Source organism: Trichosurus vulpecula, chromosome 4 (genome assembly GCF_011100635.1).
Source record: "Trichosurus vulpecula isolate mTriVul1 chromosome 4, mTriVul1.pri, whole genome shotgun sequence".
Classification (NCBI taxonomy): Eukaryota; Metazoa; Chordata; class Mammalia; order Diprotodontia; family Phalangeridae; genus Trichosurus; species Trichosurus vulpecula.
Window position 1 is genome coordinate 54238033 of NC_050576.1, and position 15993 is coordinate 54254025.

The following is a 15993-nucleotide window of genomic DNA, read 5'->3' on the forward strand; positions in this document are numbered from 1 at the left end:
GGCCTCATGATACAATGGGATATAGAGCAAGGCTTCTTAATTTGGGGGTCTGTGATCTTGGATAGGGATAAAAGTTCTATCTTATTTTCACTAACCTCCAGATGAAGTGTAGCAAGTCCTTAGTTATTTTTTTAAAAACGTGATGACGAGAAGGGGCCCATTGTCTTCACCAGACTGCTGGAGGGGTTCACCACATGCAAAGGGATAAAGATCTCTTTAGAACAGAGAAGGAGCAGAGGAAAAACAACTGACTCTGCACTGACCTGCTTTTCACTTTTCTACTCAATGAAGAGTATCGTGAAAAATAAGACTTGGGGTTGGCTCAAGCTGTGCCTTGATTTTTGGGTAAAATAAACTGTGGTGAAAAAAGAAAAGGAGCATATGTAGGACCAAATCCTTGGGTTCCTGTTTCTCACATGCTCAACCCCTCAGGATTCCCTGGGACAGAGGGTAGAGGGGTTGTTTCTTCTGTCCTCTTCCTCACCTTTCACATTGTCATCATCCCCATCACTCCCCTGTGTAGACAACATTTGAGATGACTGCTAGTCTATGCTGCTGCCTAGAGGGAGAAGGGGGTAATGCTGCCAGTGGCAATGAGGAGGTCTTTCACTGAATCGAATGCAAGGAAAGTGGAAAGGTAAGTAGCACTGACTTCTCCAGCTAGGACATGAAAATATGTACCTTCCCACAAGACCAATCTGAGTGGTCTTGGGTACTACATGAAAATAATCTTGTTTTGCCCAATATCTGGGGCCGCCGTGTCTGACCCTACATCCTATCTCTTCACCTGTCTCTTATACTCTGGGATTTGCCAAATTCAGGATCACAAAATGTCTAAGTGTTAAAGTAAGATTTGGGATTCCAAGGGGCAGTAAAAGGAAGGACAGAGCACCATCACAAGACCGAGCTTGTGTTTTGTGTATAAGGGCAGAGTCAGCAGGGAGGAAGTTAGGCAAGTGGGCTTTATTAAGGGGAAATACTGATTCACAATTAAAGGGTCAGTCAGGAAGGATGGAAACAGGTCAGGCTTCATTGGCCTTCCAGATGGAAGGGAGGGGGAGGGGTGCCAAGAAGGGGAAAGGCTGGTGGGTTTTTATAGGGTTCTTATCTGGATAGTGCAGGACCAGGAATTAGGTAAAGAGAAAGGGAGCCTGGACTTGGAGACTGGTGAAGATTCAAGCTCTAGGGGAGTAACTGAGGGACTGGCCTCCAACTGACATTCAAATCCCTCTGGGAAAAGGAGGTTTTAGCCATTACTGTGGGTTTTATTTTGACTGTTGTTTCATGGGGACACCGAGGCTATTGGGGTCTTTACATAAGGCCTGGGTTTGAATCTCCACTTTGCTGCTTACTAATCTTTATGACCTTAGGCCAATCATTTAACTTCTTTGGACCTCAATGCCACATCTCTAAGGTAGGACGGAATGGGCTTGGACTAGATGGTCCCTAAGGTCATGTCTAGTTCTATGAAGCACACTTCTGATCTGGACACTGTCTTCTGTCTCCAGGCTCCAGCTCCCCTGCTTAGCACTCCTGATCTCTGATGAATGATCTCTAGCTCTATATAACTAGCTCTGGGCTTCTGGCTCCTCCCCTAGTAGAAACCTTTCATCCCTGGCTTTTCCAAGTTCTCCAGTTTGAGAAATCTTAGCAGATGCTATGAAGGACCCAGCAGCCTCAGTTCATGTCAGGTATGGTAGGAACAGAGCTTATTTTATGTAAACTGGACTAGTTTCCCTTCAAGATGTGGGTATTGTCATTGGTCTGGCTTCCTTGTTTCCTGAGGTATAAAAGTTTCAGTCTTTGGGGAGTTGGTGCTGGAGGTTTTAGGGGAATTCTCACTGCCCCATAAGAACATATTTCTGATATAGGTGATTATCTCAGAGGCAAAGAGCAGCACTTTATCCAAATTATATCCTTTTTAATATTCTTCTAAGTAAAGGTGTGTCTGATTGCATTATAATCCTAAACCAGCATCGCTAGACTGGCCTGAGCCAATCCTGGCTCAGGATGGCAGTTCCTGTCTCCATGCCTCACCGGAGCAAGGCCAGAAGGAGCATCACTAGTAGAAATTCACAAGGCAAGGGTAATAAAGGGCATTCTAGGTCTAAGGAGTAACATGAATGCAGTTTGATAAGTGCGGTATATTCCCCTACTAATTCTATTCAATAAATATTTAGTAAGCATCTACTATGTGCAAGACTAGCTAGGAATACCAATATGAAATATAAAACAGAACCCGCCCCAAAGGAGCTTACAACTTAACAGTGTCAGATATGTACCCAAATACCCATGGGGAAGGCAGGGAATAAGCATTATGTAGCACCTACTATATGCAAGGTACTGATATTATCTCATGGAGCCTCATAGCTCTGTGAGATAGGTTCCGTTATTAATCCCATCTTGTAATTGAAAAAATTGAAGGAAACAGAGGTTAAGTGACTTGCTCAGAGTCATACAGCTAGTAAGTGTCTAAGGCACATTCGAAGTCAGGGCTTTCTGATTTCAGGTTCAGTGTTCTACCCATTACACCCCTTCAGTGCCTCGATGATACAAGGCGTATATCAGAGAAGTACAAAGGAGATATTCAGCCACATGCTATGAGAGTCCAAAGAAGGAAGAGGTCCCTTCTAGCTATAGGAGGGGTAAAGAGTCTTGGAAATCATCACGCAGGATGTGTCACCTGAGTTGGGCTTTGAAGGAAGATAAATTTCAATAGGTGGAGCTAGCAGAAGGAGTGGGATAGAGAATAATTCCATTTTATCCATGTAGGTGATGAGAGAAAAGTGGTGAGGGCTGGACAGGGCAAGATGGGAATGGAGGACACCGAACAGTCCAATTTGCCTGGAAGATTTAGTGTATTAAGGGAAGTAGAATGAAATAAGCCTGGAACGTTAACAGTTGGAAGGAGACTGTGGAGGTCCCTGAATTCAAGACAAAGATTTTACACTTTCTTCAGTAGATAACAGAAGGCAACACAGACAATAGAGAAAAATGTTTCTGAGCAGAGGCAGAAGATTGAATGGTGCATTTGAAGGATAGATTGGATAGATAGGATGGATTTATGGGAGGTGGAGGAAAGATCAGAGACAGGAAGAATCATTAGGAGTGATGAGGGCCTGAACTAGACGGGGCTGAAGTAGGTACAGAAGAGAGATGGCAGACTGGGTTTGCAATAATACTCCTTAGTGGACAGCACGAAGCCATTTTGATGCTTAAGAGAAGGGGGCTATATAAGATGCAAAAAGGGTCTTAAAAGGGGAGGTCTTGTTGGGTAGGAGTAGGTCTCCAAATACAAACTTCAAAGGGGAAGAAAGGCCATCTGCTTCATATATAGAGAAAATATTGTATAGTGGAAATCACACTGGGCTTGAGGTCAAAACACCTGGATTTGAGTTCCAGCTGTGCCATTTAGTAGGTATATAAACATGGTCATTTGTCTTCCGTGACCCTCCATTTACTTATCTATAACATGAGGATGGCTATTCTACCTACCTCACCGTGTTGTTATGAAGATAAAATAATGACAGTTTATATTATGTAGTATTTTGTGGTTTATAAATCATAAAGTAATAATAGCTGACTTATATATGGCTTTGTGGTTTACAAAGTCCTTTGTGTACCAAATTTCATTTGATCTTCTATAATGCTGTGAGGTATATAATTTGCTACTTTGATGGGTTTGTGATTTCAGTTCTGAAAATTAGCAACCACTGCTGGATCCAAGGGGCTGGGGCACCGGTGCTCTCTCTCTCTCTCTCTCTCTCTCTCTCTCTCTCTCTCTCTCTCTCCCTCTCTCTCTCTCTCTCTCTCTCTCTCTCTCTCTCTCTCTCTCTCTGCTAAAAGACCCATCCGCTCATCCAAGCAGAACATACCAACTTCAGTTGTAATGAGGAGCCTGGCTTCTAACGAGACAGGTTAGACTCCTTTTCTCACACCCTTCTACTCGTTACACTCTCCACCCCTGCCCCCATGCCCTAGGGAAAATTTTTAAATTTGGGTTTTGAGTCATATCCGGAGTCTCTCAAGTGGCAAACAGAAAGGTACTACACACAGAAAGGTATGCAATGTAAATCAAGGATGGGACAGGCATCTATGTCCCCCATCCAAAGCAGTGCTTAACATAAATGTGCATTAAAAACAAAACAAAAAAACCAAAAAAAACCCCTTAAAACAGAATACACTAATTAAAATATCTGAACATGAAGCAGTGTTCAGGACTTCTGGCTAGGCATTTTTACACTTTACCTAACTCTGCTCTGTCCCCCTCAAGGTAGATATCTTCTGGCAAGTCACACCAGGGATTGGGTCAACCTCGCACTTGGCCATCATCTCGAAGAGCATAAACCCACCTTGAAACTAGCCAGCTCTACTGTCAGATCTAGTATTCCCATCCTTTCAAAATCATGACGTTGTCTCTGAGAATGGACCCATCCATCTCAGGATCAATGTTTGATCACCTATGATCATAAAGAGAAACAAAGAGCAGAGAATGCCATCAGAGGCCCAGGCTCAGAGTCATCTAGCTGAGTCCTTCATATACTCTGCAAGTATTGCGAGAAGTCACAACTAAGGATAAGCTACTCCCCTTTAAAAGTTCACTGAGTCATCAGTGGGCAATCAGGTGATTGTGGCTTTGTTACCCACGATATTCAGCCAAGTGCTAAGCTAACATCCATGGTTGACTGGACTCGGGAAGGGCAGCTTTGCACATGCCCTATTTTGCACACAACAGTAAAGGTATTCTGTCCAACAGTCTATAGGATGACCCATCCACACCCTCTCATTGTCTGTGACTCTTGTTCATGTCCTCCCAATAAGTCCTGCACAAGAGGTCTACTCATGAGTCTTCTCTCTAGATCTTTTGACCTTGTATGTGTATCGATGGAGCACAGGCCATCCATTGATTGTTCCTCTCTCTCTTGACATGTATGATCAGTGAGATAGGTAAATAGTGCAAATATTTTCTCAGTTTTGTGGCTGAGGAAATTTAAACCTGAGGTTGTATAACTATTAGCTGTTAGAACTCTTAAACTCTATCTTGGGTTCTTTTTCTTCTACACAATGCTTGTGCCCCCTTTATTATATGCTGAAGCATTTTGTGCATTGAAACGTGACATACAAGTGCAAGGTTTTCTTTAACAATTTTATTTGAGGCAGGCTTGGGTTGTTCTTTCTCTTCTGGGCCCACGGAGTCTCTTGTGCCCCACCTGTTACAAGGTTCATTGCCTCAAAGTCTCCCTCTGCTACACTCTCCCCACCATAACCAAATTCAGCTCCTCCCAGACTAGCTAGGACTAACCTCGTCAGTACAGGCATCCCTTAACTTAAACAATGGAAATTTTCTTTTTTTGCATTTATTTTTAGATTCACAAATGTTCAAGCATCAGAGAAAGTGATATAGCTGGTGCCTATGATGGGTCTAATTTGAGCAAAAGAGAGTAATCACATACTGTGGTCACATACCAACTCTAGATAAGTGAGAGTGTCCAGAGCAGGGCAACTAGAATGATAGAAGGCCTTGAGTCCATGCTATGTAAGAATTAGGTGAAGGAAATGGAGACATTTAGCCTGAAGAGAAGCCTTGGAGGGGAGGGGGTATCTTGAAGTCTAATTTGAAGTATCTGAAGGGCTTTAAAAAGGGATTAAATTTGTAATATTTAGCCCCAGAGCATAGATAGAACAAGGAGCAATTTAGACATGATGCCAGGAAAAAAACTTTCTAACAACTAGAGCCATACAAATGTGGAATGGATTGCCTTGAGGGGTGGTGAGTTCCCCTTCCTTAGAGGTCTTCAAGCAAAGGCCAGAGGACCAAGTGTCAGGTAAGTAATAGTGAGAATCCCTTTGGTGTGTGGATTGGACAAGTTGGCTACCGAGGTCCTTGCCAATTCTCAAGTGCTGTGACTCTAACTAATCTCTGTGCAATACAGTACTCACCTCAGAATTTCAGACTTCTCTAGGTATCAACTGCCCTCTGCTTCAGGGCAATTAGACTTTTCCCTGTCCCTGACAGAGAGTATCTCTATCATTCTTCATCAACCCCTAATGCTAAGTATAGACATCCTGGGAGCATAGAGACCTCTTAATGGAAAGGATAACAGATAGTGAGACAGCTCAGAGGTGAAAAGAGATGCCCCTACTGTCCTATCTCCCTTGTCCTGGATCCTCCTTCTTGGGTTTCTCAAGCCATCTGATTCCTCCTGTTTCCAGTTTCTTCAGGATTGGTGGATATTTCCAGCGGGAGCCTGGGTCCTGTGTCCTCTAGGGACACCAAGTCTTTCAGTGCTTCTGTCAGAGAAGAGGGCTTTGTCTATCATGAACTCAAGCAAACTCTTTCAGACCAGTGGGGCTGACCAGGATGGACTTGGAATTTGTTTCTGCATTGCTCCAACCTTCTTGGGAATTTTGTCACTGGTGGGTAACAAATGAGGCTGGGTCTTTGGTCTGGCTCTGCCAGCAGTATCCTGTGTATGCCCTTGTACAAATCATTTTCCTTTTCTTGGCCTCAGTTTCTCCATCTGTAAGATGGAACAACTCTTGCACCATTCCTCTTTCTCCCAGGGCTGGGGTTGTCAGTTGGATAATAGATAATCACTGCTCTTAGCAAGGGGGCAGGGGAGGGAAGTGCTCTAGAGATCCTGAATTGCCTTTAAAAATCAAAGTCTGGAGATGATCTAGGGGATTAAGGCTGAACACAACATGCAAACAAGCTGGAAATAACCCTGAGGTAAAGTGAAGAGGCAGTTATATTGAGTTCCTCTTTTCTAATTTAAAAGGTTCTGCGTTGAACTCTATCAGTAAGTTGGAGGTAGCAAGAGATCCAGACACCCATCACGATGTTATTGTGGGACTCTGCTCCCTGGGCTCCTGTCCTCTCTCCTGTGAGACTGTGGGCAGCTCTGCTGCTCCTGGGTGAGGAGTGTGTTTGAGCATTTGTTGTGCTTACTGTCTTGATGCTTGGGTGTGGGTATGCTTTTGAATTTCTAAATATACATCTGTCTATGGGTGAAGAAAGAGGCTGGGCATGGTAATGCACCCCTATAATTTCTGCTACCAGGGGGAGGCTGAAGCTTGGTGGATCTCTTGAGTTTGGAAGCTCTGAGTTGCACTAGGGATAAAGTCAACTGGGTTTCTGTGCTAAATCTGGCATTAATATGGTAAACTTGGTCGAGGGAGAGGGGAGAGTTACCAGGCCAACTAACGAAGGTCCAAGTGGCCCAGATCAGAAGCAGAATGGGCCAAAGCTTCTACACTGATCACTACTGGGATCAAGCCCATGAAGGGTCGTTTCATTTCCAGTCATTTTCACATATCCAGTCTGCGTGAGACAGGAAAAGAAAGCAAGCAAGGAAGGAAGGAAGGAAGGAAGGTAGGAAGGAAGGAAGGAAAGGGGAGGAAGAAAGGGAGGGAGAAAGGGAAAGGGGATAGATTAAAAAGGGGTTTGTATTGACCTCACTACTCTAATATTATTACCTATTGATGGTCAGAATTGATTTTTGGAACAAGTGAATATTCAAGAGATATTTGAATAGGGGTTGTCAGCAAGTTTAATGGACAAGGTGTGGGAAGCTATCCAGGATGTCCTGTGAGGGGACAGGCACAAGGCCTGGGGAACAGAAGGGTGTAAAGGACCTGCAATAAGTTAAAATGATAGATATTGCTGAGGGAGACAATCAATGTAAGGTACTTAAGGGTGAAAATTAGTCCTTGGTTGTTTGAGGAGGGTAAAAGAAGGTAGAGAAGAGATCTGATTAGAGCCTGAAGCAACCAATCTATTAACAAGCATTTATTAAGCACCTACTGTGGGCCAGGCATAATGCTGGGTGGTGGATATACAAATACAACAGGTAAATAGCCCCTGTCTTCAAGGAACTTATATTAAATTGAGGGAGACAACTATATCTAAGTAAACATGCACTGAATATAATATAAATAGATTCACAGTGATTTGATTTAGGGGGCCACTAGGACCTAGGAGGATCAAGAAAGTAACCAAGGTGGTGCTTCCAGGTAGAGCTTGAGCTGAAACCAGCTTAGAGGAAACCAGGCATGGTAAGAAGAGGAGAGGAGCAAGTACATTCCAGGCATGGAGGATAGGTTAGGCAAAGGCACAGAGGTAGAAGATGGAGTGCCATGTAGGAGCAACACTAAGGAGGACAACTTGGCTGGACTGCAGCATGTGTGAAGAGGTATAGTGACTGGGAAGATAGTTGTTGAGGGACTGAAATGACAAACCAAAATGTCTGTATTTGATCTTGGAAGCAATAGGGAAGTCACCAGACCAGAGAGAGGTATTTAATTGTAGGACTTGGGATAGGTGGAAATTGAGCTGGAGAATATGGGACCAAGGTGTGGGCTTGTGAATGGGCCACGTGTGGGAGGAACACAGAGAAGAGAGCACTGGTCATAGGAGGAGGGTAAGAGAGAGACAGAGAGACAGAGAGAGAGACAGAGAGACAGACACAGACAGAGACAGAGACAGAGACAGAGAGATAGCCACAGACACAGACACAGACACAGAGAGACAGAGATAGACACAGCGAGACAGAGAGACAGAGACAGAGACAGAAACAGACAGAGACACTTCACGGAGTAAGAAGCAGAGTAAGCACAGGACAGTGGTCTTGAATTTTGAGACAAGAGTGAAAGGTGGTTTTTGCAATAATCAGTAAGGATAGGTGGCAGGGGGATAGGCTGAAGACAAGGGCTGTCATTGCCTTAGAAATTCTGAGGTAGCAGGGGTCACCTAGGAAGAGATGTCTGATAGATACTGGACTGCAGAGAAGACAATGGGAGGTAGAGGACAGAGTCAAGGGGTGGTAGCCTTCTGTAAAGAAAGGTATTTAAGGCTGTAGGGGAAGATAAAAAATCTTCTTGGGAAAGCACAGAGAGGGAAGAAAAATCACCAACAGAGTACAGGAAACTTCATCCTGTCCCTGAACTTGTCCCTTCATAGGATCAGAATCCTAGAGTTTAATCTAGTCTAATCTTAATTACTTTTGGTGCAGTGAAGAAGGTTGGGTTTGGAGTCAGAGGACCTGGGTTGGAATCTTGGCTCTGCCACTTACAGCTTTGTGATCTTAGGCATGTCACAGCTTCTCTGGGCTTCATTTTCCTCATTCATACATGAGGGAGTTGGATTAGATGACTTCCAAGACCCAGCTCTCAATATGATCCATCCAGTTCCTTCCCATCACTGCAGAGCCTGATCACCAATCTCTCTGGTCTCTTACAGGAACAGCTGGTGGTCGAGCTGGTGAGTTCACCATTCCCCTCTATGCCCCTCCTCCTTTTCCACCCCACAGTATCCTAGAGAAGCAGGGTCATTAACTCAAATGAAATTATTGAAGGAAAGGCTTGGGCTCTCCCAACTTTTCCCTGGAATTGGCCATTTCCTGAGTGAGAGGTGGGAATACAGATGAGGGCAGAAAGGGTTACATCCCCCTAGAGACTCTTTCTACCATTCCCAAGTCCAAGCCATTATCTCAGGCCACCTTGTGCCTCAGTGTTCCAGAGCCAACCAATGACACTGCAGTATGAGGGAGGATCACCTCCTGAGAGTGTCAGCAACCATGACAAGCAGGACTCCAGGACATCAAGCTTCAGCTCTCACATCAGCCAGACCTCTGGGACAGAATCAGAGGGATATTCTTATAAGACCTTCGAGGGCTATACTTTCAGCAACCCCTTACACTTGATTGTATCATATGGTAAGTGAGGGTCCCTGATCCTCATCTCTCTACCTGTCCCCATGCTTACGGTCCTCCCTAGCTTCAGTCAAAGCCCCAGCCAACCCCCAACCCAAACCTCAGACCTCATCTCTTATCCCAAGTTTGTTCCAAGCTCAACCTTGAGATGCACTAGCCCAGTTTTTTTTTCTCCTGCCTTTCCCATGCCCCGCATCAAAGATCACCAGTTTAACCTTCTTTCTATCCCTTAGAGATCTAGAGTCTCTAGTCCTGGCCAGGTTCTACTGAACACCAACCTAAGACCCTGGCTCTGAAAATGTTTTACAGTGGAAAGGGGGGAAATTGACTATGAAAATAAGAAGTTGGACATTTCCTGCCCGTGGAGTTTGAACCATGGCAGCCAGATGGTGCTGAGGGAATGGTCATGGAGAAGGGTTGATGGAGGAGTGAGGTGAATTCTAAATTAGGGAGAGATGTGGTATGTGAGGGGGAATTTTGGGACCAGGGTTGCAAGCTGCCCTTCTTGATGCCAGTTACTGGGTAGCAGGGCTCTCTGTACTGCTCATTCTGGTTAGTCCCATTACCTCTGTTGCCACAGCCCATTTACACTAATGTCCTCAGGAAACTGTCCCTAACAATACAATAGGCCCCTCCATCTCCCCCTTCTCCAACTTCCTCTATAGCTCAGGAAGCATCTAGCACCGCAGAGGGTCAACCCATCCCCCCTACCTAGGGGCTTGAGCTGACAGAAATCTCAGAAAGTTAAGGGAGCCAGGGCTGTGGGAGGACCTGGATAGAAAGGAAGGTTATAATCCTGAAGCAGTGAAGTGACTCTCCCTATTTTGGACTGCAGATTGGCTGATACTACAGGTCCCGGCCCAGCCTGTGTTCGAGGGTGACTCTCTTATCCTTCACTGCCTGGCATGGGGGGACTGGCCTCTGTCCCAGGTCACCTTCTACAGAGATAGCTCAGCCTTGGGCCCCCCCGGGCCTGACCCGGCATTCTCCATTGGCATGGTTCATGCAGTGGACAGTGGGCACTATCACTGCAGTGGCATCTTCAAGAGGCCTGGCCCTGGAGCCAAGAAGGCAGCTGCTGTATTCCTTAGAGTACAAGGTGTGAGCTAAGGTGGGGTTCAGGGGAGGTCCTGGTGCTATGTATGAGAGCCTTTGTTAGGGGCCAGTGGCCCAGGCTGTAGCTGGCTGGGGGATGGAGGGGTGAATGGAGGTTATTTCGTGTCCCAGGGTGAGCCACGATGGTAAAGTCAAGAAAAAGGAACTTTCTAACTACTGAGGCTTGCCATCCCTGGGCTGGGTGGAGGTGGGAAGGTCATTTAAACAAGAATTTACATTTGTAGAGCACTTTGAGATTAACTAAGGGATTTCTACTTTATTTCTACTGAATTTTCTTCCAAATATTTTTATCCCCATTTAAACATGTGAGTGTGGCATCATCACCTACCCACCCTCTTCCAAATCATAAGGAGTGTTGGTAGGGACTGTGGCCAGACTCATGAGTGGCTGGGCCCTTAAGCAATCAACTTTTAAAAGAGATTTGCTGAGGAAGCATGAAACAGTAGCTCCTTCTCTCCCTCTGACCCTTCAGATTTCTTTACTCCCATTATCCTCCTACTTTCCATAGTTTGACAGAATTCAATTCAATTCACTCCAAAAAAAACTTACTAAAGTACCTACTATGCTCCAAGAAGCAAGTATTAGTGGCTGGATAGGTGCTCTCAGAACCAGGAAGCTCTGGGTTCAAGTTTGGTCTCAGACATATGCCAGCTGTAGACAGGTCAATTGAAATATCAATGCTCTAAGCCTGTGGTGTCAAACTAATACATATGGATCCCTGACAGTCACATATTGATTTAGAAAGTTCCAGATGAACATTATCTATGTTGTATTGTATTTTCATTTATTTTGTTAAACATTTTCCAATTACATTTTAATTTGGTTAGGGTCCATTCCTGAGTTTGACACCTCTGCTCTAGGCAATTATCTGAGTATAAATTTCAGAGAAGGTGCTAGCCTATATTGGTAGAGTGGGTTTTCTCAGCCCATACCAGTGAAGTCACAGACTGAGTCTCTGTCAGGCATTGTGCTAGGATTGCAAAGACGAAACAGAAACAATCTCTATGCTTAAGGAATTTACATTCTACTAGGGAAAATATAACACAGACACAAGTAAGCAAATACAAAGTATATTTAAAGTAATTTCGGGCAGGAGGAGAGAATGGCAATATTTTGTGGAGCTGCCCAATCAATAGTATACTGGTAAATGTTTAAAAACAGCTGTCCCAGAAAAAAAATGTATACCTAACATACTTTTAAGTTTAATTTACATTATTAACATTTTCTCCATCACTTCTTAGGTCTAGATAATCAACAAAACAATAAACCAAGCTCTGATTTGTAGGACTGCTGATTTCTGAGGTATAACACTGGAAATTTAACAATTGGCTCATATGAGCCCCACCCAGCTGGCTCCAGCACACCCCTGTTAAATCCAACTAGATAAATAGACAGATATAGATAGATACATAGACATGTAGATACAGTTAAATATCTATATGTACCTATCTTATCTATCTATTTATCTATCCATCCATCCATCCATCCATCCATCTGTCACCTACCTACCTCTGAAGAACCATATCTACTTGAAGATATGCCCCTTAGCACTCAGGGAGACCATAGTCTAAAAAGGATAGTGGTCCTATCAAGTAATTCAAAGCTGAAGAGAAGTATCTTGGCCTTTTTGGGAGAGGGAAAGGGAGGAAAGAGGGCAGAGAATGGGAAGAAATCTCAGAGTTGGGGAGGGGAGTGTGATGGGAATTCTACTTGCCCTTCATATATCAGGGTATAGGCTGTGTTTACCAGACCCCACCCCACCCCATCCTCACAGCTCTCCTTTCTCACTTCCTCCTATACCATCTGCCTTCTCCCCAGAGCTGTTTCCACCTCCAACAATGACAGCAACCCCTTCCACAAAGCCCCAGGAGGGGAGCCAAATGACCCTGAGCTGTGAGACAAAGCTGAGCCCCCAGAGATCAGCCTCCCTGCTTCACTTCTCCTTCTACAAGGACGGCAGGATGTTTCGGGCCAAAGACAGGTCCCCAAAATATAGGTTCCCAGAAGTGCAGCTGGGAGACTCTGGGTCTTACTGGTGTGAGACAGCCACAGAGGATGGCCAGATCCGGAAGCAGAGCCCCAGGCTTGAGATTCGGGTGCAAAGTGAGTATGTAGGGGACAGGGAGTGGGTGGGCAGGGAATCGGGCTGATGGGCTAGGTGTGACGTTCCCCCAGGGACTGCCTATACCAGAGAAATAAAAGGAAACGGTAGAAACTTCGAGAGAACTTCATTTATCCAGTTTCAGCGTTCTGTGAAGGGGAGAAAGTTAAAGAAAACACTCTTGTGTGTCTTCCTTAGTCTCCACCTTTCTCTGACCATGGTGCCTCCCCATCCCAAGCCTCACTATTTAAGTGACAACTCCTAGATAATGAGTCAGCTTGGTTGGGGGCCATGGTTATGGCCATATCTGCAGAGACCACAAAGGAAAGGATCAGCCTGTGGTGGCCACCCAAGGAGCCCACCCTCCGGCAATTCTATAGCAATAAGCCAGGGACATAAAAAGGCTAGTCCACATGAACATCTCCTTAATAAGAACAAAGACAAAAAAACAGGCTGTTTTATTGATGCAGTTTGAATCCAGACAGACTAAATCTCTGGGACATTTAGAGTATAATTTAACTCAAATTGCTACAAAGTTTCCCTAGGGTCCTTCTGTTTCTATTCTTTGAAAATGCTAAGAATTGATTAACATGTCCTATGCAACGGGGCAGTAAGGTGGTGAAGCGGATAAAGTGCCGGGCCTAGAGTCAAGAAGACTCATCCTCCTGAGTTCAAATCTGCCCTTAGACAAATCTACCCTAGCTGTATGACCCTGGGCAAGTTACTTAACCCTGTTTGCCTTACTTTTCTCATATATCAAATGAGCTGGAGAAGGAAATAGCAAACCACTCAAGTAACTTTGCCAAGAAAACCCCAAAGGGGGTCACAAAGTGTCAGATATGACTGAACTGTAACAACACCATAAAGTTGGGGACTTTTCCAACTCCCATCTCTTCCCCCAATATAAATTGTGGTAGCGGGGTGTAGTCATTGTGTATAGATGTTGATCTGAACAAAGAGAAAACACCCATCCCACTTCCCATCAAAAATTCTTCCTTCTAGATATTTTCCCCAGATTCAAGGGGAGATTAGAATTCTTCCTGTCTTTAATTCTTAAGGTTGTTTCCAAGGTGCATGGCAGCTTGGTCAGAAAATGGAGTTAGAAGGAATATCTTTGACTATTGCTCCCATCCCATCAACATTCCCAGCCATACCCTAGATGGCCCTAGCCATTCCTCATCCCACCTAATTATGATATTGTGTGTGTGTATGTGTGCATGCACGTGTGCATGCACATGTGTGTTAGGGGAGCAATAAAGAATATAGGAGGGACAATGCTCAGGGATCCTGGAATGAGAGTTACCCTGGGTCATTTCTCCCCCATATGTCAGGATCCCACAATGTCTAGCACAAACAGATGTGAGAGAATAGAGGCTTCCCTATCCTCAGAAATAAAGCTGTTACTGACCCTGCAACACAGTATTAACAGTACCCAGCCTTTGGTGTATGCTGTGCCTTGAGACCTCCATCATCTTTCAGTATAGTCCATTGTAGGACATTCCAGGAGAGACACACAACTTCAGGGAATACAGACCCATAAGGACATCTCTTCCAGGCAGAGGTCTCAACCAGCCACTTTTCTTTCCCTGCTGACAATGACAGCAGCTCTGCAGCCTGAGTACCACTGTGGTCCAGAAGCCTGGGCTAGCTCTGTTTTTATAGGTTGGCTACAGGCAAACTCACTGGGGACAAGGGCTAATGTGCTTATCAGGGTTATCAGTAACAGTTGGACTCTTTCTGCTCCATAGATAAACTGCACTGACTTTCTGCCAGTTTGCAATGCTGTGACCCTGACTTCTACTTTGTGTCTTCTAATAGATTCTTCCTCAAGAAGCCCTCCAAGAGCAACTGCTCCATCTACTTCAGATCCAACTCCTAAAAAACCAGCAGTTCCGAAACCAGTTCCTCCAGATCCCCAAAAACCACCTCAATCCAGTCCCCCTTCTTCAGAGAGCCAGCCTTCTGATGGTACATGCTCCAAACCTCTTCTAACAACGCAAGACCCCTACCTGAACTACCAGATGCAAATCCTGCTTCGTCACATGCAGGATGTAAGAACCCTGTTGGGCCACGTGGTTCTAGAACTCAGGGATCTCTCTGGCCACCTTCAGTCCAGGGCTTCAGAGGCAGCTGAAGGGCCAGCCCCCAAGGCCCATGGGGCTCCAGGAACTTCAAAGGGGCCACAGAGGGAATGAGCCTGAGACTGGACTCTCATTGTGATAATAGGATCTGGGTCTTGAGTCTTTGTTTCTATGGCTTTTGTGTCCCCATCAATTCATGCTTTTCTACAATTCTAGGTGGGGAACATTTGGTCAAATTTGTGTGTGTGTGTGTGTTTGTGCACGAGTGTCATAATTTGCATTCTTCTAATTCTGGGGCAGGAATTAGGACCATATGGTAAGAGAGTCCTGAGAAGATTGTTATTGAGAACCTTCCCTCACCCCACACAAGACACATGGGCCACCAGATGGCTATGAAGACAATCAGGCTTCCCTGGACACATTGGCTCTCATGTCAGTGATGAGGGTTTGAATGGAAGAGTTTTAGACAATTCTATCAGACCTCTCTACCATAACCTCTGTGTGGGATGGAAGACCCTCACCAATTAAAATTTAATTTATAATAAGGAACCTTCTCAGGGTGTGAACAGAAATAAATTTTATTCCATTCTTGAGAATAGGGAGTCCTCTGCCAGCACAGAGCAGAACCAGCAAAGGAGGCAAAGTACAAAATGCAAAGCATCAATAATTATACCTAACACAAGAGAATTCCAGCCCACCTCTGACCTTTCTCACCATTGGCTGGGAGGCGTGCTTACAATCTGAGCACAAAAGCTAGACAAAGAACCAGGAAATCAAGGCACAGAAACTCCAATTCCCAATCCCTTAGTTAATGATTACAACTGAGGTGACATCTATAAATCTAAAGAAGGAGAATAGGATAAGGGGAGGGGGAGACCCTCTCCATTCTTTTACAGTACTTTTACAGTAAAGGAAAGCAGGTCATAGTGACCCTATTCTTACTGAGCAAATCTTTAAACTAGAACCAGAAGAAAGAACAAAAAGT

General features: G+C 44.7%; 1 protein-coding gene across 2 annotated transcripts; it reads left to right on the plus strand.

Annotated features, from left to right (window-relative positions):
• The first annotated feature begins 5740 nt into the window (after window positions 1-5740).
• FCRLA (Fc receptor like A) lies at window positions 5741-15669 on the plus strand. Of its 2 annotated transcripts, none has more exons than XM_036756884.1 (6): window positions 5741-5825; window positions 9239-9259; window positions 9510-9713; window positions 10546-10809; window positions 12645-12929; window positions 14746-15669. In XM_036756884.1, the coding sequence occupies exons 3-6, from the start codon at window positions 9527-9529 to the stop codon at window positions 15120-15122; spliced, it is 1113 nt and encodes a 370-aa protein (XP_036612779.1). In that variant the 5' UTR covers window positions 5741-5825; window positions 9239-9259; window positions 9510-9526; the 3' UTR covers window positions 15123-15669. The 2 variants fall into 2 exon arrangements, with proteins under 2 accessions (XP_036612779.1, XP_036612778.1); XM_036756883.1 differs by lacking the exon at window positions 5741-5825 and adding an exon at window positions 6822-6915.
• The last annotated feature ends 324 nt before the right edge of the window (window positions 15670-15993 follow it).